General features: G+C 41.1%; 1 protein-coding gene across 6 annotated transcripts in view; it reads right to left on the bottom strand.

Moving 5' to 3' along the window:
* The window catches only part of CADPS (calcium dependent secretion activator), a gene marked incomplete at both ends in the record, with an annotated part of 451,066 nt that overhangs the window by 251,150 nt on the left and 175,932 nt on the right, over nt 1-23,984 (bottom strand). For all 6 annotated transcript variants that reach the window (XM_081320037.1, XM_081320036.1, XM_081320040.1 and 3 more), the window contains 3 exons: nt 3,257-3,378; nt 4,311-4,547; nt 21,185-21,265. In XM_081320037.1, the coding sequence (XP_081176163.1) occupies nt 3,257-3,378; nt 4,311-4,547; nt 21,185-21,265 (440 nt within the window). The remainder of the gene's footprint in view (nt 1-3,256; nt 3,379-4,310; nt 4,548-21,184; nt 21,266-23,984) is intronic.

Below are 23,984 nucleotides of genomic sequence, written 5' to 3'. Positions count from 1 at the left end.
AGACCCCACTATCATGCCTTTTCATTCTGCAGAAACCCAGATGTTTTATGATACTTTGAATTCCCAGGCAGATGGAGCACTTAAAGATTGAAAAGAGGATGTATGGCAGGGGGAAGGGGACCCAGATGTATGGTAATCCTAGATTGTATTAGATGGCACACTGTGCCTTTTGCACAGTCCAAGGTGAATTTGGGAAAGCAGGACTTGCAATAAATCACACACACACACACACACACTATACAAACTCCTGAACCTCTTGAATACTTAATGAATGAAATGTGTCCAGAGACTTAACCATGAGACACATCTTGCCGTATTAGATTTCACTCCATTGTTTATAAATGGAAGTTTGGCTCAAATGTATGAAACTGAATGGAAATTTATTTATTTATTTATTTATTTAATTGGATTTGTATACCGCCCTTTCCCAAAGGACTCAGGGCGGTTAACAGGGTAATTAAAACAAGAAATACAAAAATTAAAAACAATTAAAAAGATTATAACAGTCCCTGAAAAAGTAAAAAAACCCAATTAAAATTAGAATTAAAATTCTCAGCCTGGGCCAGAGAGCTCAAAGAGCCAGGTCTTCAGGTCCCGGCGGAATGAACGGAGGTCAGGGGCAGTCCTCAGCTCCATGGGCAGCTGGTTCCAGAGGGCAGGCGCACCCACTGAGAAGGCCCTCCCCCTGGGTGTTACCCGCCGGAAATCTATATGGATTATCATATTCTTATCTCCTTATATACAGTATACAATTGTATATGCATTATTGTAATGAATGCATTTTTTTCCTATTCTATCACCTCTTGTCTATTATTTTTCACCAGTATTTACTTTCTCTCTATATATTTAATTAGAAGACTACATAACCAAAATATTAAAAGAATAATTGATTTTCATTGCAGATGGAAGACTGAATTAGAAAGTTCACCTTAAAATGTGATCCAATTGAATCTCTTTCCTCCTATTTGTCATAACAATACCAGATAAATTTAACTGATTTTGGAGCATAGGACAATTTTATCTGAAATCTGATTTGCAGAATTCAGTTAAAGCAAAATGTCTTTAAACAACATACAATTACTGAATCTATTAAACTGGCACATTTGAACATTTCCCATTCAAATAATTAACTAAAAATCTGCCAAGAATACAGATGACTTAATTTTACATTTAAAACCAAATCAGGAATATTGTACAATAATATATCAGACAAACTGAATGTCAGCACAAGAACACTGAAAACCTTTTTGTTGCAAGACATATAATTATTGAATTATTTTTTTTCTTCAGAATAGACTTTAATAAAATAGGGCAGGGGTCTTCAAACTTGGCCCTTTAATGACTTGTGGACTTCAACTCCCAGAATTCCTCGACCAGCACGGCTGGCTGAGGAATTCTGGGAGTTGAAGTCCGCAAGTCATAAAAGGGCCAAGTTTGAAGACCCCTGGAATAGGGATTCATGATCAACCTTATATTTCACATATTTTCACATTTCAGTGGGGCAAAATGCACTAGGAGCTGTCCTACTAACTCATGCCTAGACAGATTATTGGTATATAGGAGAAATTATAACTGGGATTTATCTGAAGACTCCAAAATTATTCTTTACTCCATTATGTTAATGTGTGGGGGTGAAGAGAAGCAAAATCTGACACTGAAATAGAAGAAAATGACTAGACTAGTACCAATACTTATTGTGTTTATGGCACACTGGATTGGCTGTAAGATTTAAGCAGGATAGCAGTTATTTATAGCCACAGTTAAACATCTAACCGTTGCTGCTGTAATCCTAGGATTTTCATCTGCAAGTAAAATGTTTACATTCTCAGATGTATTGCTTTCTTTTTTTAGATTTTAAAATAGGCCAGATAACTTCTTGCCAAAGACTCTTATAACATTCACAATACAATACAATACTTTTCTTTTTCTTTTTAAATGTTTAACTATGGTTATAAAACCAAAGTTTTTAGTAACATATCAGTAGGTTGGGGTTTTAAGCGTATTATGTAGTATGTATTAAACATTTTACTTGTTAAATTGTTACATCTAATGCAATCCAAGTTTAGATTGCATTGGTATCTTGTTTTTGGCCTTTTGGCTATAAATAAAATTGACTGAAGTTTGGAATAGTTATTTCTAGAGCAAAATAGTTACAGCACACTTAAGATGGATGTGCACATTTTGTTAAGCTATACAATAAGCATGTTTAGGTGTGGTATGGTATTCTGAATGAACTCTCTCACTGAGCTTTATAAATCCTGCTTTATAGCTTAATAAATTGTAGGAGACCAGCAAGTCTGGTTTATAAACATGGTTTATAGCTTATCGTGTTTTGTGAATCAGCCACTGTGATTTATTCAGCAATCTATCAGTTAAATAAACTAGGCTTAGCATGATGTGTGAACTCAGTTCAATCACTCTGCTTTCTTTCATAATGAAAAGATGGCAGTTTCTGATTTGTTCTTTCAGAATTAGGAGAGTGTAAGATATATTTTTAGCATGGTACTAAAAATTGTCTAAATATCTCTTTAGTCACTTGCCTCTTAGGCAAACGTATTTTAAAAAATGAGTTCAGTGATCTTGATTTTATATTTTCTCTTTTTGACAGAACTGCAAGTGACATGCCAGTTTTTCCTTGTTTTCCCCAAGATTAATGTTTTTTTTCAAAAAACATGAATGATCTTATCTAAATGGGTTAGATGTTATGGTGGTTGGTTAATTGATATGCTAAGAGAAACTAGATAAATTTTGTTATAGTTACTCCAGGGTATGAATCCAGCCAAGGGTGCCGCTCTTCACTTGTTCCAATATATTTTCCACCAACAAAGTTGTAGTGAGTGAATTGTGCAGCCATATAATTTTTCTTAATAAATAATGAATAAATATGTCCAGTGGATAGCTGGGTCTGGCATCAGTTGACACCCCCAGGGAAGCAATAGTGGGGCAGTTGCGGTCATCCGAGTTGCCTAGTGCACAGGTCTCTAACCTTTTGAGCACCAGGGACTGGTTCCATGGAGAGAGGTTTTTCCCTGGACCCGAGGGGCTGTTGTTTCATGTACTGCCTGCATCCCACAGATGGGGCTTTGCTTGTTTGCGTGGACCGGTTTCTGGCATGCTGCTGTCCAGTACCAGTCCATGGACCAGGAATCGGGGACCCCTGGCCTAGTGGACATCCAAGGGCCTTGCTCCCTGGATATGCCAGCTAGATGTCTGGAATAAAGGAGGAAATGTGATGGTGGTGAAGATGGACACTTACGTTGGTTTGGATGCCTCAGCCTGGTCAGTCTGTAGTTTTTCTCCTCCTTCTACTTCCATAGTGCAATATACAATCCGGTTGGGTGCTAAGGATTTGAGACCCTGCACTTCCATGATGACAACCTAAAGGAGAGAGAGAGGTGGAGGGGGAGGGAGGGAGGGAGACAGAGAGAGAGGGGATCGGGGGGGGGGAAGAGGGAGAGATAAAGAGGCCGTGACTCTCGGGAATGTTCTTTATTCAGGAATCAATTCCAGAATTAAGCACAAGTTATAGTGCTTTGAAGAAAGCATCTAAAAATCTACCATGTAGGAGTACAAGGGTAAATTGGAAGGTTGTTATTGTTGCTTGAAATTAAAATCCTCACATTAACCAAAAACATCGGGAAGAGTAACAGGCAAACGCTTCCCTTTTAAGAGCCTGTTGGGATCCCACTGGAATATTAACTTTATTTAATTAAATATTTAATTAATTTAAACATTTTCCTTAAAAAGCAAGAACAGACAAGAGCTGACCTCCAGCATTGTCTTAGACTCTGACTTCCCCTGCTACATCTCTTCATCGTGTAGCCCAAGTATTGCTACCCGCTTGCTACCCATGAGACCCTAGCTTCAATCTCCAGCATCTCTATGAAAGCATGGAAAAACTCCTGCCTGAAACCCAGGATTCAGTGGAAAACAACCTGTCAATTAAGAACTTGAGAATCTAACTTATCAGCCTGTAAAAAGCCCTTCCTTTGGTTCTTGTCATTTCCTCAGTGTCTCTACACATATTCCCAGACCATGCTATGCATCTACTATTTTTCATATTAAAAATCCATGCAATGGTTAAATATTGTGGTAGCTTGGTTCATAGTTTACAGATGGACCAAGGATAGGTTAGCTGTCTGTATTCCTTACATCCCCAACGAAAAGAGCAATTGCCAAAAATATAAAAAGTTGGGATTCCATTTTAAGTTCTGATTGCCAAGACATTGATCACTGAGCTGCTGTTACCCAAATTTAGACCAGTTATTTTACAACACCCTTCTATTTATTTGATGAAAACTAGATGTTACCTCCAGGGAGAAAGATAGCACAACATCTGATTTGGACAGCTGGTTTTCGTTCTCTTCTCCCAAGTCAATGATGGAAGTGTTGTGGCTGCGTTTAAGTTTTTGTAACTTAAACTCGGAGCCCCCTTTGGACACTGGCATGCTTTCCAGGTTTGCCATGAGTAAATTGACTGAGGACTTCAACTCTTCAATGTACATGTTTTCCATTTCTTTGGACACAAATTTAGGAAATTTACGCTCCTGTGATGGAAAGTAAAAAAAAAAGAGTATATGATTGACAGGTTTACATATATTTATACATACTGAATTCAGTTCTCCAATAGGTATTTGTAGATGCAGTGCAGAAGACTAATGTTTATTGTGAGGAGTTTAGTTACTTGTCTTGATTTCTCCTTCATATTAAGAAAAGTCTAGAAGTTGAGAGCTCATTCTGAGCTGATCTGCTTGTTTTTTTAAGTTCTTGTTTACTGAATAAAGAAGGAGGAGGAAATTTTCATGTAGCTTCAAAGCTGTGAAAATCCCAGAGTCATGTGCCACCCAGTCCAGACCAGGTCTTCAGTCTCATGACCATAGCAGAACCATGTGGTCATGGTTCCACCTTTTGATAAAAAAAACACCTTGGGCTGTTGTTTTGGGGAACTTCAGCTCCTAGTGCTGGATACTGTGGAAATTGGCTATCCTTGGGGTACCTCTGTTGTTGCTATTATTACAGGTCCTGACATCCTGTAAGAGATATGAGTATTATCTTGCTTGGTATATTTGCTTTATAAAAATTGTTTGCCTGAGGTAATCATAAAGCTTAAAATTCCTTTATTCACTGGCATGCTTAATGTGTTTGGATCCAAAAATTGCTTGGGCCATCTGATCACTGTCCTGACACTTGGCAAAGCAGCATTAAACCTAAAATGCAGAGCTTCTGGTTTTCCATCGGCACCTTCAGATGCATGGAGGTGAACTCCATCTCCAGCATCCAATTTCATCCCATTGGGAGACCCTGGAAAGAGTCAAAAGTCACCCTATAAGGGCAACAAGTGAGGAGGGGATCCCTGCTTGATCATGGGAGGGCAGCAGCCCTCCCGCTTGATCTAGGGCAGCTCTCCAAACCGGCAGGAGAAAGACCGGTCCTAGCAATATGGCTCGTCATTAAGCTGCTGACAGCCGAAGTCAAAATTACTACCAAACACCTTTAAAGCAACGCAGATGAAACTGGGTGAGACCTGATCTTCTCTTTAAGACTCTAAATATCTTTCCTGAAAAAGCTGCCTTAAGTATTTTTCCCCCTGTGAAGAGAGAGGGAAGAAAATTTCTGCCCCACTCTCTAAGAACAGCAGCGACTGACTACCCAGGGGAAACAAAGCAATTATAAAAACAACTTTAATCTAATTGGCTGCATATACTTTTGAAATTTAGGGGCTAAAAAGTTTTCCTAATTTTTTTTCTTATTTCTATTTCTACTGCATACGCTGATTTTTATCTAAAAAGAAAAGAAATAAACTTTGAAAAACTATTATAAAAATGAGGACTTAAAAGGTTTTAAATGGCATCGGTGACATCATGTGGCAAGGTTTGGTATTACAACTTGTTATTGCCTAAAAGAGACTTGGCTTGAAGCCCAGACTACAGATAAAACTTTTTCAACCTTGAATACTACCTGTGAGAAACTCAGTGGTAAAGAGAACTTCTGGGTGGCATAACTGGCCTGCTTGAACTATGAATGTAAACCTTTACTGACTTCCAGAGTTATATGTGGGAAATTGCCTTCCTATTTCTTTATTTGAGGAACTTGGTTATTATATGACATGATGAAATATCTTGGACTATAAAATCTTACTTGACAAACTACTATAAAGACTACCTATAAACATGTGAAATAAAGGTGCCATACCTAGTTATAAAATTATTTTTAACATCTGATTTTAAAGTCCTCAACTTAACACATTATTAAGAGAATATGGATGAAGACCAGGAAAAGATCATTTCTATGTTGAAAGCAATACATGAAACCATTCTTTCAGCTTGTGACAAAATAAGACCCAACATAAAAGAACAAGATAAAAGCTTAGATACACAAACCCAAATTTTGACTACAACCAAAGAACTAACAATACAGAAGATAACAGAAGAAGTGGAACAATCAAATACTAAGACAGAGGACTCAATTGACCAACAAATACAGTTAATGGAAAATCCAGAAAAGGGAATGATAACACTGAAAATGGAAAAGACTTCTTATATAAATCAGAAGAAATTTGAGAAAGAACAGATTGAAAGGAAGATAACCATATCAGGACAATCATGGGGAATTGGAATAATAGGGAGATGATTTAATGAATACAAATGGGCTAGCCCTTCCAAAAAATGGTAACTAAATGGTCTCTCTTATTTCAAATAATATATATAATAATAGAGGGAGATCTATTTGATGATCTAAAAGCATTGACATGGAAGGCTAATTGGCAAAGGAATAAAGCCAGAATAAGGCTGAAGAAAATTGGGGTTTTGATTTATTAGAGGGGATTTCATATTACTAATTAGAGGGTTAAAGGGAGAAGTTGAGATAAGGAGAATTTTGATCATTAAATTTAAAATATTTGGAAACTAGTTGAAAATAAGGATTCTATTTGTTTAATATTTAAAAATTAGACCCAAAAGGGAAAAAAAGCTATTATAAATATGTTTAATTTATTGATTAACCCAGACAATATACATAATGGTTTTGATTTATTAAAGGGTATACTTATCATTAATTAGATGATTTAATATGGTGGGAAATAGATAACTTTTAGGAAATAGAGCAAGACTATATTCAAATAGATGTGTATTTTGAATATTAGATTCTGTTATGAATTGAGATAAGAGAAACTTTCGTTACCTAAAGCTTGGAAATTATAAATATCAAATGTTAAATACAAATATTGATGGGAAAATAAAAATTGGGAAAAAATCAATAACAGGACATTGATTGTCTATAAAGATTGAGTGCAAAAATAATTAAGATATGTATAAGCTAAAATTTATTGATAAATATAATAATGATGTTTTTACTTAATTGATATAATAAGAACTGTATTAGGTTAAATATGAGATAGTAGATATTAAGGGAAAAAGAGAGGAAATATTTGATGTTGTAACTTGAGATTTGTACTAAAGATTTTTGTATGTTATTGAACTATTGATTAACCCAGCCACCACATTGCTTTTTAAATACTTAAATGTAAAATTGGAAAATCAATAACATATTATTAAAAAAAACCTAAAATGCAATAGCAAAAATAAATCAAAAGCCAGCTCTTCCAGTCATTGCATAAAGGAAGCTCTTAAAGTAAGATCTATGAATGTTAATGAGCATTTTAGAAGATAGTTCTAAGTATCTAGCCAGAGCAGGAATATTCAGAGTGGGCGGCAGCTGTGTCAATGTATTCAAAATCCTGTTGATTTTTTGTGTGTGCTATGCTGCAACATCAATCCCACTATCATGGTTACCATCTTGACTTTGTACCACATTCTGTGTACATTCCTGAACCAGAGGATGAACCAGAATGTTATGGTAGCAAGATGGATTCCAAGTTGTACATTAGGGATATTACTGCAAAAATGTTCTCCATATAAAACCAGCTGTACTGATGGCCACACACATTACTGGGGAAATATTTCAGCATTTTCTGGCTTTGGGCTCCTAAAACCTCTGATTTGCAGCTAGAGTCCACCAACACTTTTTGCTACAAATGTAGATGAGGTCATAGGGAGCTTATGATTTTAGGTAGGAAGTTTTAAAGTATAGGTGCCTCACCCCCACCACCAAAGTTATATTCTATGCTTCATATGTTCAACTTTAGTTAATACAGTAGCCCTTGACTTATGACATTATGACAGACCCCCAGAAGGTATTTATGACCTGGTTCTGAAGTTCTGATGTCTGGACTCTCCATGGTCCCATGGTTGCATTTCAGGTGCTCAGAAAACAGTCCACTTTTGCAGCTGTTTGCAGCATCAATAAGACTGAGATGTATATTTTTGTTGAAAACAAGAGCTTACTTTGAGTTTTCAGCAAAAATGCCCCAAAGCAAATAATGGGTTTAGTTAATGACTATGCCATTGGTTAACAGCCACCACATTCATTTAATGATTACCACATGTGATGACCTGTTTTATGACTATCATGACTTACAACTGTAATTGGCAGGCTCCATTATGGTCGTAAGTCAAGGACTACCTACAGGAGCAAGTGGAATGAACTGCATGCTGTGATCTCAAGGCATGGAGGGATAGGTAGAAGTTGGTTATAGGTAAGACTAGAACTTCAAAAGATTGAAAAGCAATTAAAATCCTTAGAAAGTGGGTCAGTATTGGTCCATGCATAGGGGTGAGACAGATGGATGCAGGATGGATTTGTTACAAAATAAAACCAGCAATTTAAAATATTACTAGACAATACTGAAAGGATCGCACAAAGAACAGTAATAATTTGTTATGATGAAGCTCTTAATTCAAAGAAACAAAACAAACAAACAAAAAGCAAAAACAAATCCAGACTGTGCTATACTGTATATTCTGATAGATTCTATATACCTTTTCCTTAAGACTATTTAACTGAACGGTAGGGCCTGGATCGTTCCCAAAGCTACTGGGTTGCATTATCTAAAGTACAGGTTCCCAGAGTTCAAATCCAGAAGAAGGTCCGAACCCCATGGCATAAGATCTACCAACTCTACCATTCATGTCTGATGTTACCCAATAATGATGAAGCTGGTCATGTAAAGTTTCCTGATGATCAGTGAAAACAAAAGCTTTAGCCATTTGCTTGAAGAAGTGGGAACTTTATCTCCCAAAATTCACCTCAAGAAGTCCACACACCTTCAAGCTGCCCAGGTTGAGAAGCACTGCTCTAAAAATACAAGCCAGAAGAGGTGTGGGATCTGGTCTGATCTCTGATATTTGCCTGAGGCAACTGCTTCATGTACTTGTAAGTTTGCATCGGATCCCCCTTGCATGAAAAATCTGTCCTATTGTCTCTTGGATAGGGAAGTTCTTCTAATGTGCACCCAGTTCATGGAGAACATGGAGATGAAAAGTGTTTGTTTTTTAAGGCACAGAAGTGTTCTGCTTAGTTTTGCAGTGTTCCAGGAAAGAGTTTGAATATTTAAGTAGCTGCAGAAAGAAGACAAACCTTGATATTGAGTCTGCCCTTAAGCCAGCAGGTTTGACATGGGTATTACAAGACAATGAGCACAAGGATCAAAGTAGTCAAGTCTTGCCCAGAAAGTAAACAAGCAAGAACATCAAATAAGGCTGAAATCTCAGACATCACACATAGCTGCATTGAATAGGATGCTGCATCAAGGAACTGCAGAGTTTATTTACCTCATTTAGTCCTGTATTACAACTGTGTGATAAAGCCCTTTTGTACAATACTATTCATGAAGAGCTATAAGACATCAAGGAATCATACAAAGCCAATGTCAGAATGGCCACCTCACATTCGCCTTACTATTTGGCTTCAGTGCCAAATTCATGATCTCCTGCATAATGTGCAAAAGAAGGAAATGTAGTAAGCTCATGGGAGAAAACATTTATTTATCCTTAGGTTTCTTACAATAGATTGTAGGTATGGACCAGATCCAGGTTGCTTGGCCACTAAATGGCATCAATGTATACAGAAATTCTCATTCTTTGCTACTCACCAGTAACAGAATGACCTTTTGCCATCCAGACATAATGTATCTACTCATTGGATCATATAATTTACATATTTTATAAGGCTGCATCAACAGAGGGTTAGAATCAAGATCACATGAAGTTCTAGTAGTATTTTTAAAAGCTTTAGTAAGACCACACTTGGAATACTGCATCCAGTTTTGGTCACCATGATATATAAAAGATGCTGAGACTCTAGAAAAATTACAGAGATGAGCAACGAAGATGATTAAGGGACAGGAAGCTAAAACATATGAAGAACAATTGCAGGAATTGGGGATGTCTGATTTAATGAAAAAAGGACTAGGGGTGACATGGTTAGCAGTGTTCCAATATCTAAGGGAATAGGTGTCAAGCTATTCTCCAAAACACTTAAAGGCAGGACAAGAAGTAATGGATGGAAACTGTGTGATAAAGCCCTTTTGTACAATACTATTCATGAAGAGCTATAAGACATCAAGGAATCATACAAAGCCAATGTCAGAACGGCCACCTCACATTCGCCTTACTATTTGGCTTCAGTGCCAGTCTGCCTTGAACTACGGGGGGGGGGGGAGGAGGGGAGGGGGAAAGGAAACTGAATGGGAGGCGGGAGGAGGACTCTGCTGCTGCCTGTGCTGGCTAGAGACATGAATTCAAGGACAACAGCTTGCGAAGAAATGTAGCCACATCCCAAGGGTGATCGTTCCAACAACATGTAGTTTGAATATGATTCAGAGAACCGAGGACAACGGGGAGAATGTTCCTGGAAGGGGAGAATTATGCTTGGGGATTTGGCGTGCAAACTTTAGATCTGGCTTTGCCGTATTGTACTTCACTTGACCTTTGGTAAAATATAACTTTCTCATAAAATGGAGCAAAGGATCCTTCTTGCCTAAGGTTCAAGCCAAGGCAGACATTTAAGACAGATTGAAGGCCTGACCAACTCTCCCACCAAGAAACAGGCTGCATCTTTGCTGAGCATTATCTTATTTTATCTCATCCTCTCAATTATCAGCTGATTGAGAGAGAACATTTAAAAAGGTTATTCTTGGGGAATTATGTGTGCTGCACCCCACTTTTGCTGCAGGCACAACTCATTTCATTGCCTCCCATCTTGAAGAATAGACTTTGAGAGAGAAAAAAAGGTGACTGGTTCTGTTCAAGACAGGCTACAGGTAGTCCTTGACGTACGACCATAACTGAGCCCAAAATTTGTCTTGCTAAGCAAGACAGTTGTTGAGTGAGTTTTGCCCCATTTTACATCCTTTCTTGTCACAGTTGTTAAGTGAATCACGGCACTCGCTAGGCTAGCAGCACGGTTGTTCAGTGAATCTGGCTTCCCCATTGACTTTGCTAGTCAGAAGGTCACAAAAGGGGATCACAGGACCCCAGGAAGCTGCAATTGTCATAAATATGAACCAGTTGCCAAGCATCTGAATTTTGATCACATGGCCGTGGGGATGCTCAAATGGTTGCTAAGTGTGAAAAACAGTCATAAGTCCCTTTTTTCAGTGCTGTTGTAATTCAAATGATTCTAAATGAATGGTTGTAGGTCAAGGATGACCTGTACTTTTTTTTTAAAAAAAACAACTTTTGAACATCTTTGTGGCCAAATCTCTTAGCCCAAGAGTTTAAGAATCTTTAACTGAAATCATTCCCACCAGTAATTCTACTCACCTCTCACTCCATAACACTTTGCTATGTTATGTCTCATTTTACATCCTCTCTAGTTTTCAACACGAGGCATAAAACCTCTTTCTACCGATCAGTCTTTAACAGGGGTCCTCAAACTTGGCCACTTTAAGACTTGTGGACTTCAACTCCCAGAATTCCCCAGCCAGGTTGAAGTCCACAAGTCTTAAAGTGGCCAAGTTTGAGGACTTCTGGTCTTTAACTTATGGAAATGTGCCCAGGGCCAGAAAATTAAATGCTTCCTCCAAGCACAAATTTGTTGTAATGAATGGGCAAGTACATAGCCAAATGTCTCCGCTGGGGCACTTTGAGAAAGAGTTAGGTTTGACAGGAAGGCTGCGGAACAGATTCCTCATTAAAAGGTTATTTAGAAAATGAGGAACAGTCCAACTATTCCACACTTTTAATGACTGATATAAATTCATGATCTCCTGCATAATGTGCAAAAGAAGGAAATGTAAGCTCATGGGAGAAAACATTTATTTATCCTTAGGTTTCTTACAATAGATTGTAGGTATGGACCAGATCCAGGTTGCTTGGCCACTAAATGGCATCAATGTATATAGAAATTCTCATTCTTTGCTATTCACCAGTAACAGAATGACCTTTTGCCATCCAGACATAATGTATCTACTCATTAGATCATATAATTTACATATTTTATAAGGCTGCATCAACAGAGGGTTAGAATCAAGATCACATGAAGTTCTAGTAGTGTTTTAAAAAGCTTTAGTAAGACCACACTTGGAATACTGCATCCAGTTTTGGTCACCATGATATATAAAAGAGTTTCCCGATACTCCCATGTTACACCTCTGCTCCGTGAGCTGCATTGGCTCCCAGTTGTCTTCCGGGTGAGATTCAAGGTGCTGGTAATGGTCTTTAAAGCCCTACATGGCATGGGTCCGGCGTACCTTAGGGATCACCTGCTGCCGGCATCAACTTCCCTCCGCCCTGTACGCTCCCACAGAGAGGGCCTCCTCAGGGTGCCACCGGTCAGAGAATGTCGGCTGGTGGCCCCCAGGGGGAGGTCCTTCTCTGTGGGCGCGCCAGATTTGTGGAACCGTTTGCCGGTTGAGCTCCGGATGGCGCCCGACCTTCGCTCCTTCCGACGCGATCTGAAGACCTACTTGTTCGAACAAGCCTGATGGGTGATGGGTTTGGATTTTAATATTGTTTTAATGCATTTTAACTTAACTTATTGTTAGTTTCTGGGCACCTTGTTTAATCTTTTTAAATATTTGTATTCCTGTACTTTTATATGTTTGCCCTGTTCACCGCCCTGAGTCCTTCGGGAGAAGGGCGGTATACAAATAAAATTAATAATAATAATAATAATAATAATAATAATAATAATAATAATAATAATAATAATAATAATAATAATAATAATAATAATAATAATAATAATAATAAAGATGCTGAGACTCTAGAAAAAGTACAGAGATGAGCAACGAAGATGATTAAGGGACAGGAAGCTAAAACATATGAAGAACAATTGCAGGAATTGGGAATGTCTGCTTTAATGAAAAAAAGGACTAGGGGGTGACATGGTTAGCAGTGTACCAATATCTAAGGGAATAGGTGTCAAGCTATTCTCCAAAACACTTAAAGGCAGGACAAGAAGTAATGGATGGAAACTAATCAAGGAGAGAACCAACCTAGAACTAAGGAGAAATTTCCTGACAGTAAGAACGATTCATTATTGAAATGGCTTGCCTTCAGAAGCTGTGGGTGCTCCAACACTGGTGGTTTTTAAGAAGAGAGTGGACAACTATTTGTCCAGAATGGTACAGGGTCTCCTGCTTGTGCAGGGGGCTGGACTAGAAGTCTTCCAAGGTCCCTTCCACCTCTGTTATTCTTGAAAGATTTATTATTAATGTGTAAAATAATTTTTTCCACATGCTAGCATATGTGTCTAGTCATGCCGGCCACATGACCACGGAGACGTCCTCGGACAAGCGCTGGCTCTTCGGCTTTGAAACAGAGATGAGCACCGGCCCCTAGAGTCGGAAACGACTAGCACGCATGTGCGGCGGAACCTTTACCTTTACCTTAGCATATGTGAAATAAACATAAATATATGAGCTGTGCTGTGTTAATTTTTACATCTACTCTGGTCTTTTCTGAAGTGTCTGCTGTTACAATCTTGGAGGTCTTCTAGTCCAACCCCACTGCTCAGGCAGGAAATCCTAAACCATTTCAGACAAATGGCTGTCCAATCTTTCCTTAAAAACTTCCAGTATTGGAGCATTCACAACTCCTGGAGGCAGGTGGTTCCACTGATTAATTGTTCTACAAAGATTCACTTGGATGTCTTGGGAGTGTTTTGCTAAAATTGGTTGACTCAGCCTTCCATCCTTCTGAGGTAGGTAAAATGAGGACCCGGATTGTTGGGGGCAATTAAGCTGACTTTGTAATAATGCTGCTTGGGGTGTGTGTGAAAGCCCTAATAAGCAGGCATATACATAGAATGAAGGCTACTGCTAAGCTTGTAAGCCGCCCTGAGTCTTCGGAGAAGGGCGGGATATAAATGGAATTTTAAAAAAAATGTTTCCCAAACAAAAAAGCTTATTTAAAGATTCCCCTCCCGCCCAAATAGGATACATAAACATTGAAGCTATTATCCTTTCTCCTTCAGGGAGTGATGGCTTAGTGTGGTTGGACTCTTATATCTGTGCTACTTGAAGATGAACTGAAAGGTCTTGTAAATGATACAGGTACAGTAAAGGATCTGTGTGTCAAGACAACACAATATCCGTTAAGACACAGACTCAGAAGACCAACTGGAGGTACTGAATGCCTGGCAAGCTCTACATCTGAGTCCTCAGCTATTTTGATATTCACAATTTACAGTACACAATCTAACCTCCTAAGGTACCTCACCATGCTTGATGTAATTAGGTCCTCATATTCCCCCCCCCCGATTTCTCATCCTCCTTAGTTCAACTGGATCCATGAACCACTGTATGATCCTTCTGTATTTGCCATTTTTTCGGGATCATGTTTGGTCTTTGTGTGGGGGATATCTCTATGTTTTGTACTGCAACTATCATAGTTCTCAACAAGGTCAGAGACCCAAGTGTCCAACACCCAGGTCCAAGACCCAGATGTCATGCGACAGGGTGAGCTCCGATCCTCACCCCAGCTCCTGACAACCTGGCAGTTCGAAAGCAAGCAAATGGCCAGAAATGGCACTTCTATGCAAAACCAAATAAATATTCTACTGTATTCCAATGGTTTCCTTCTCTCACACAAACCAGCCAAGAATGTAACCCTCCTGCTCCTTTGATATGTTAAGAAATAAATACTGTAAGAATGTGATATTTAGCACCATTTCTATTTTAACCTGTAATTTTCAATTTCCCTTTCAAATGCCATTATATTAGGTTTTGGTTCCTTTTATATCTCACTTTTTTATAGGAACCTAAGGCTTTTATGAAACTCATGATTTTAGTCACACAACAATGCACCTGGTGACTAGTCTAAGAACACCAATATAAACAAATACCCCCCTCCCCAAGTTTAAATCAGGACCCAGTATAACATACTGCACCTCCCAAAGGGTGAAAGTGGCTAGCACTAGAATTAATTATTTAAATTATATTCCATCTTTCCTATGGGAGACCTGCATGTCTTTCCTGGAGATCTCCGTTAATTTTATCCCTATGAGATGTCTGAGAGAGTCCTAGTATTCTGGATCTTCTCAAGCCTAGGTTAATGCCTAAACCAGTATACAGAGTCCTTGACTTACAACTGTCACTTAGCAACTGTTTGAAGTTTGAATCTCTCCCACCAAAAGGCCATGCCCCCCATGTTATGATTTCGGAAGTTTAACTACGGCTCTCATTTACGGCTGTTTGTCACGTCCCACAGTCATGTGACCACAATTTCCTTTTTTTGTGTTGAAAGCCACTGTTTACTTTCAGTTTTCAGCACAACACCCCATAGCAAGCAGTGGTTTTGCTTAATGACTGCTGTATTATATATGTAAACAGTTAAGTTAGATGTGATTAAACTGTATACGTGAGGAAAAGCAAATCTGACAGAAGAACACGCGGGAACTTTGACAGCTGTCAAAGTTCCCCCGCACAGCGCAGGCGCAGCCGCTGACAGCTCGCGGCTGTCAAAACACCGGACCATGCGGAAACCTAAGCTGTCAAAGAGAAGACGACGTGGATTGGTCCGGATTGACGCGGCGCCAAAATGAACACTCCTGATTGGCCCTCGCTGACAGCTGCCGGCTATAAAAGCCGGCAATGTTATTCTATGTTGTCTTGCTCTAAATAAAACCTGTTAGTGCTAGCCTGTCGTCCCGAGTGGTCCTTCGGCTACTTCACTGGTGACGAGGATGGGATTGCTCCGGAACTGAAGTCACAGCCAAGGAATTGAGTCCCTGAGCTGAAGTCACGGCCGAGGAAGAGAGTTCCCGGCAAGAGCTGTCACTGGAAGTTTTAACTTCCACAGGAGCGACCCAGGACCGGACGACATGGCAAACTTCGGTCGTGTGAGGGAATTCGATACCCGCCATCCCGAGAGATGGCAATCACACCTAGGCCAGGTCGAGGGATTCCTCCTCGTCAGTAAAATCACTGACGACAGAGCAAAGGCCGCCGCGCTACTATACATCAGCGGACCTCCAGTGTATGATGCTGCCGTGGGCCTGTTCAGCCCGGTGCCCATCACCGAGGTCTCCTACGCGGACCTGGTGGACCAGCTGAACAAGTACTATATGCCGGCTCGCTCAGAACTGTACTGGCGGGTCCAATTTGCCCAGAAGAAACAGCGGCCAGACGAGCCCGCCAACGAGTTCATCGCGGGGGTCAGACACGCCGCGCGGAACTGCTGTTTCCCCGATTTGGAGGACCGCATCAGAGACCAGGTGGTGATCGGGTTGAGGGACGAGAGGCTGCAGAAGAAGCTGACATCCAAACCCGACATGAGCCTGGCAGAGCTGACCAGAGAAATCATGGCCTACGAGCACAGCCACAAGAAGAAGCCGACTACCACGACCCCAGAAAGCCCAGCGACCGTCTTCCAAGAAAGCGCCACCCTCAGCGACAGCGAAGAGTCGGTGGATTTCACCGACAGAGAAGCCCTGCAACGCAGAATGGAACGCAGGCAACCGAGGAGAGGCGACACTTCAGATCGCCGAAGGTCCAGGAACCCCCCTCCGCCACCGCCGCGTTACGAGCAACGGGCCGCCTGTGCCAGCTGCGGGGGCAACCATGCCCGAGGAAGCTGCCGGTTTAGGAACGCTAAGTGCCACAATTGCGGGAAGACCGGCCACATCAAACCGGTGTGCCGCAGCAAGGGCCGTGACAACATCAATGATTTGGAGGCAAACTCCCCAGGTAGGCCAGCTACCCAGGCCAGCAGAGAAAACCCACCAGGGCCCCTGGTAGAAACAATTGACAGGGTAAACAGCCTAAGCTCAAAGGTTAAGATCAGGGTAAGAATTCAGGGGGTGCCCTGCCTCATGGAAGTGGATTCAGGGTCAGCAGTCTCCTTAATTTCGCTTAAAACTTATCAGGAGATCTGTCAACAGGGAAAGGAAAAAATTCCTCTGAGGCAAACCCAGGTCCACCTAGCTGACTTCCAGAAAACCCCCATTCCTCTGGAAGGGAGGGCTAAGGTTACGGTGCAGTACAAAGAGTTCAAGGGTCCCTTAGAAGTCCTAGTTACGCCAGGAAATCGCACCAACTTGGTAGGGTTAAACTGGTTCGGGCCGCTAGGAATCGCCATAACGGGGGTAAATACAATTCAATCACCCAGCCTAGAAGCCGTTTGCAACAAGTATGCAGACGTCTTCGATGGCACGTTAGGGAAATACACCGGTCCCCCCATCTCCTTACAGTTAAACCCAGCAATCCAACCAATTAAGATAAGAGCTAGGAGAGTACCCTTTGCCCTTAAAGAAAAAATTGAAAACGAACTCGAGCGCCTCATAGGTCTTGGGGTGCTCGAACCAACGGAAGGGGGAAGCTGGGAGACCCCTATAGTCACCCCTATTAAACCTAACGGGGAAGTGAGATTATGTGCGGACTATAAAGCGACCCTCAACCTAGCCCTCAGTCCCCACGCTTACCCGGTGCCAGCAGTAAGGGACGTATTTGCTTCTATCCGCTCTGGCGCCATTTTTGCCAAACTTGATCTCACGCAGGCGTATTTGCAACTGCCTGTCACTAATGACACGGCGGAAGCCCAGACAATTGTCACCCACCGCGGTGCCTTTAAAGTGAAAAGGCTCCAATTCGGCATATCGGCGGCCCCGGGTATTTTTCAGGGTATCATGGAGAAAACCCTGAAAGGAATACCCGGGGTCTGCCCCTATTCCGACGATGTTCTCATCGCCGGAGAAAACGAAGCAAACTTAGCTGACAGGCTGTCAGCTGTGCTAAGCCGGCTCAGAGAAGCCGGCCTCAAGCTGAAACGGGAAAAGTGCTCTATTGGAGTCACATCCACAGAATTCCTAGGGTACAAAATAGACAGCCAAGGCATCCACCCCACCACAGAAAAACTAAAGGCTATTCAAACAGCACCAAGCCCAAAGAATAAACAAGAGCTCCAAGCTTTTTTAGGATTATTAAACTTTTACCATGCCTTCCTTCCCCATAAAGCCACTATCGCGGAGCCTCTGCATAGGCTCCTGGACAAGGGAACTGTTTGGTCCTGGACCAAAATACATGAGAATAGTTTCCAATCATTAAAAAAGATTATTTGCCACAGCTCAACGATCACCCTTTTCAGAGAAGACACCCCAATATGCATCGCTTGCGATGCATCTCCCTATGGAATCGGGGCAGTGTTAAGTCATTTATTCAAGGATGGTACACAAAGACCCATAGCCTTTTATTCACGTACTCTGTCTAAAGCAGAAAGGAATTACGCACAAATAGACAGAGAGGCCCTAGCAATAGTCGCAGGAGTTAAAAAATTTCACGACTACCTTTATGGGAGGCCCTTTACTATATTTACAGATCACAAACCCCTTCTGGGCATATTCACGTGGAATAAAACTACACCACAGATTCTCTCTCCAAGAATTCTACGGTGGTCCACATTCCTATCAGCCTATTCCTATCAGTTAATACATAAACCGGGGAAGGAATTAGGACACGCAGACTGCCTCAGCAGACTGCCCATTCAAAGCAAGGACTCAGATCCAGCCCCAGCTGGACAGATTCTAGCAATCTCTCAACTTTCAGATTGTCCCCTGTCCGCAAACATTATAGCCAAAAACTCAGCTACAGACAAAATACTTAGCAGAATTCTCAAATGGGCCACAACAGGGTGGCCAGCACAAAACCCACACCCCCAATTCCAGCCATATTTTAGCAGGAAAAATGAAATATCCACTCATAGGGGATGCCTACTGTGGGGAAATCGGGTCATAATACCAGAGAAGAACATAAGCCAAACTCTACACATTTTACATGAAGGACATCCAGGCATTGTCAAGATGAAAGCGATGGCTAGAAGTTATGTCTGGTGGCCAGGCATAGATAAAGAGATAGAAAGATATGTGGGAGGGTGCTATACCTGTCAAGCGACCCGGAACGAGCCACCCCAGGCACCAATCCACAAATGGGAAACAACAAAAAACCCATGGTCACGCATACATTTAGACTTTGCAGGACCTATCCAGGGACAGAGTTTCCTAATTGTAGTGGACAGTTATTCTAAATGGTTAGAAGTCACCCCCCTTAAGAAAACAACGTCAGGAGCCACTATACAAGCCCTAAGGAAAATATTCGCCACACACGGCCTCCCAGATACCATAGTTTCAGACAATGGCCCTCAATTCACTTCTCGTGAATTTCAGATATTCGCTATGAAGAATTGTATTAGGCTGGTCACGTCTGCGCCCTTCCACCCATCAAGTAACGGGATGGCCGAAATTATGGTACGCTCCACAAAAGAAGCTTTAAAAAAGTTCGCCAAGGGGAATTGGCAAAGGCGACTCAGCCAATTCCTAATGTCACAACACGCAACTCCATGCACAACAACTGGCAAATCACCAGCGGAACTAAGATGGGGGAGGAGGCTGATAACACGGCTTGACAGACTGCATCCTGACACATATCCGGAAGAAAACGAACAACCCCCCCCCATCCGCACATTCAAGCCAGGGCAAATGATATGGGCACGATCTTACTCTGATAAAAACAAATGGGTCCAAGGGACAGTGCTACAACAAACAGGACCCATTTCTTACCTAATTTCCACACAGACTCAGGGCAACCTACGCCGACATATCGACCAACTCAGACCCAGACAACCGCCATACACACCAGACCCCCAAACGGCGGAACTCGACCTGCAACCCCTTCCAGAAACACTACCAAACCAAGAGGAAGAGGAGCAAAGAGACGCACCACCGGCAGACCCTGACAACGCCCCACTTCCACGTCGTTCCACCAGAAACCGAAGGGCCCCCACCTACCTAAAGGACTACCAGTGGGCGGGTTCCAACGACAGAGGGGGAGAGAACGCTCCAGGGGAGGGGTAAGGGGTGTATTATATATGTAAACAGTTAAGTTAGATGTGATTAAACTGTATACGTGAGGAAAAGCAAATCTGACAGAAGAACACGCGGGAACTTTGACAGCTGTCAAAGTTCCCCCGCACAGCGCAGGCGCAGCCGCTGACAGCTCGCGGCTGTCAAAACACCGGACCATGCGGAAACCTAAGCTGTCAAAGAGAAGACGACGCGGATTGGTCCGGATTGACGCGGCGCCAAAATGAACACTCCTGATTGGCCCTCGCTGACAGCTGCCGGCTATAAAAGCCGGCAATGTTATTCTATGTTGTCTTGCTCTAAATAAAACCTGTTAGTGCTAGCCTGTCGTCCCGAGTGGTCCTTCGGCTACTTCAACTGCAGTGTTCACTTAATGACTGTTGAAAAAAAAGGTTGTAAAGTTGGGTTGGTCACATAGCTGATTCACTTTACGACTGTTACAATTTACAGTCATAATCATCAAGTTCTGTGACAGTCATATATCGAGGACTACCTGAACATCACTGGCTCTTTTATATCACTGAAACAACACAACACGGTTTTCAAACTTATTTGCCTTTAAATCTCTAGTTCCTTAAATATCTCAGGAATTATTTATTTATACATGCATACAATTTATAGGCCATCCAATTTTCAATAATTTAGGGCAGCTTACAATTTTAATCCTTTTAATAATTATAGGAGACAAAAAAGAAATTGTGAGCAGCTAAAAAATATCTATCCAACAGGGGCTCAACCTTCACTCTGCCCCAGAACCTGGGAGAACAGCCAGATCTTCATAACATCTGGAACATTATTAGGGTGGATGGAAGCCATTTGAATCTCTGGAGGATCTCATTCCAGAAGGCAGATCCCCTAACGGAGAGTGTGTGCTTCTCTGACAGAAAGTGTCAACATACAAATACACAGGCAGCTTTTGATAAACACTGCCACTGCTTGAGCCATAAAAAATGGGGGGAGGGACTCAAACCCCCCCTTCCTCTCTTACCTTGGCAATCTGGTCTGCCATTTGGAGACGACCGTCAAGTTCCCGCCTAATTTGGGCTGCTTGCTCATCAGGATTGTCCAGCTGCAAAAAAAAGAGAACAAAATCATTAGCAGCCATTCAGCAGCAGTAAAGGAACAAACATGTCACTAACGAAAAATCAATATTTGATACCTCCTCTGCTTCTTATCGTATTAGTGTCATAAAAAGGAAGGCCCACCACTGTCTTTACTTTCTGAGGAAACTGAGGAAGGCACAGCTTCCACCACACATCCTCACAATATTCTACAGAGGGACTATTGAGAGCACCCTGAGCAGTTGCATTACTGACTGCCTGGTTTGGAAACTGCACCGTTTCGGATCCCAAAACCCTACAGTGAATAGTGAGGATGGCAGAGACGATCATTGGGGTTGCTCTTCCTTCTGTCATAGATATTTACATCACACGTTGCATCCGTAAAGCCAGAAACATTGTGGCTGATTACACCCCCCCCCCCCCCATACACACTCTTCACTCTTTTGCCATCTGGAAAGAGGTACAGGAGCATTCGGGCTCGGACATCCAGATTGTGTAACAGTTTCTTCCTACAAGCCATTAGAATTCTCAACACGAAGAAACTGGAACTATAAATACTTGTATTTGTAGTTTTTTAAGTTTTTAGTTTAGAGTTATGTGTAGTTTGTGTTCTGTTCTTCTTTGGATTAGTGTCGTCTGATGTAGCACCTTGGTCCTGGGGAAATGTTGTTTCGTTTCACTGTGTACTGTACTGTATATTGTTGAAATGACAATAAAGTCTACTAGTACTAGTAGTAGTAGTAGTATTTCCTTTGAAAAAACCGGGTGATGTGAATCAAGAATAATATGTAGGCTACATTTCAACTTTTCATACAGTAATGTAGATAATATGTACAATATTATAACTAGCTCATTATAGTGGCTAAGGTGTTGTCCTGGAAACCAGAAGATCACAAGCTCTACTCCCACTTTAGGAATGAAAGCTGTCTGGGTGGATTTGGACCAATCATTCTATCTCTCAGCCCAATCCACCTCACAGGGCTGTTGTTGTAGGAAAAAGAGGAGGAGGAAAGAATATAAGGTAAGTGTGCTGCCTTGAGTTACTTATAAAGTCATAAAGGTGAAATAAAAAATCAATCAAACAAACAAACTTTGTTTCTTTGTTATTTTACCTGACAGCACATATTTTCCTTTACAAGTGGCCCTTGAATGCTTAGTAACCATTCATAATTATGACAGCCCCCCCCAAATAAAGCATAGTTATAACCCAGATTTGAATTTCTGTTAGTTGCCTTCTCTACCTGATCATGTGATCATGTTTGGCAACTGGCCTGCATTTATAGCTATTTGCAACATACTGTGATCACATGACTGAGATTTACGAATTCTTTTTGCCAGCAGCTGACATTTACTGCTGCTCATTGTGGACAATGGGTTTGCTTAATGACTGCAACATTCACTTAACGACCACTGCGAAAACAGTTGCAAAATTGGGAACAGTCTCATTACGATCTGCTTAATAAATGACACAAGTTATGACTCAATTATGTTCGTAAGTCGTGGACTATCTATATTGTCTTATTGTAACTTTCAAATAGCAACAGTAAATTCTCTTTTTAATACTTAACCTCTGAAGAGGGATATTTAATGGTATCCACTATTCTAAAACTCTTCTTCCCCAAACTCCAATCTATGACACTGTTAAATAGCGGGTTCTTTGGCGCAGGCAAGAAGACATAAAGCTGAGTATAAGGTAACTCATAGTTTATTTCATGCAGAAACTGTACTGGGGAAAAGGCTGCAACTAGCTGCAATATATAGTCTAGCCCCTAGGTGACAGCCAATAGGTTTGAATCAACCATTGCCGCCTGGAGATAGCCAATTTCAGCACAGGAGACTTATAGTCTGGGTTGCTGGAGAGCTGTTAGCTGCTCCAGCAACCCACGTGGTATTCTGTACATACTGTAACAGACACCTCCTTGGTTTTGCTCACAGGAGAATTTTACACCTATGACTATACACTGAACTCCTAAAAAACATCTACATGCAGACTTAAGATCTGCTTGGTCTAAGCCATGTATAAACCATACTGAATCATGTCCAGGAATTATATCCATTCTAGATAACATGGATGTACCACTACCATAAAAAATATGTCTGTAATCATATTAATCATTTTAATCAGACTCTATTGAAAGATACAAATTGAACCTTTGCCAAGATTTTGTTCATCTAAAACACATGAGGGCAGGCTGTTCAGTCTTTTTCATCTGTCAGAAAGGAGGGCAATTATCATTTAGGCCTTTGTTTTTCTTCTCCAGGCAAAAAGAAAAAAAATCAATTGAGTTTTCAAAGTTCACAAAGACCTTTACTCAATAAGAATAGATGTACTGAAATGTCTATATTTTGGTGTACATCTTGCTCTGACAAAGAAAAATACTCTTAGGGTAAGTCTGAATTTTTTGCTTGCACATTAAAGGCACAGTTCCATGATTCACCTACAAAATCAACAAGACCAGTATATAGGTATATACAGTGGTGGGATTCAGCTGGTTCGCACTACTTCGGCAGAACCAGTAGCTAATATTTTGTTGCCCAGGCCCAGAATGGACTTCCGGAAGCGGCATCCACACAGAGAACCAGTTGTTCACATATTTGAATCCCACCACTGGGTATATATGAGAGTGCGTAAGTGGTTTATTCTTTTATGAACTGGCTTATCTCCAACTTATTAGCAGGGCATGGAGGATAGAAAGAGATAAATATATAGTCTGCTTGCTTTCAGGC

The sequence above is a fragment of the Vipera berus genome, assembly GCF_964194415.1.
Source record: "Vipera berus genome assembly, chromosome: 2".
Lineage (NCBI taxonomy): Eukaryota > Metazoa > Chordata > Lepidosauria > Squamata > Viperidae > Vipera > Vipera berus.
This window is presented reverse-complemented; position numbering and strand designations above follow the sequence as displayed.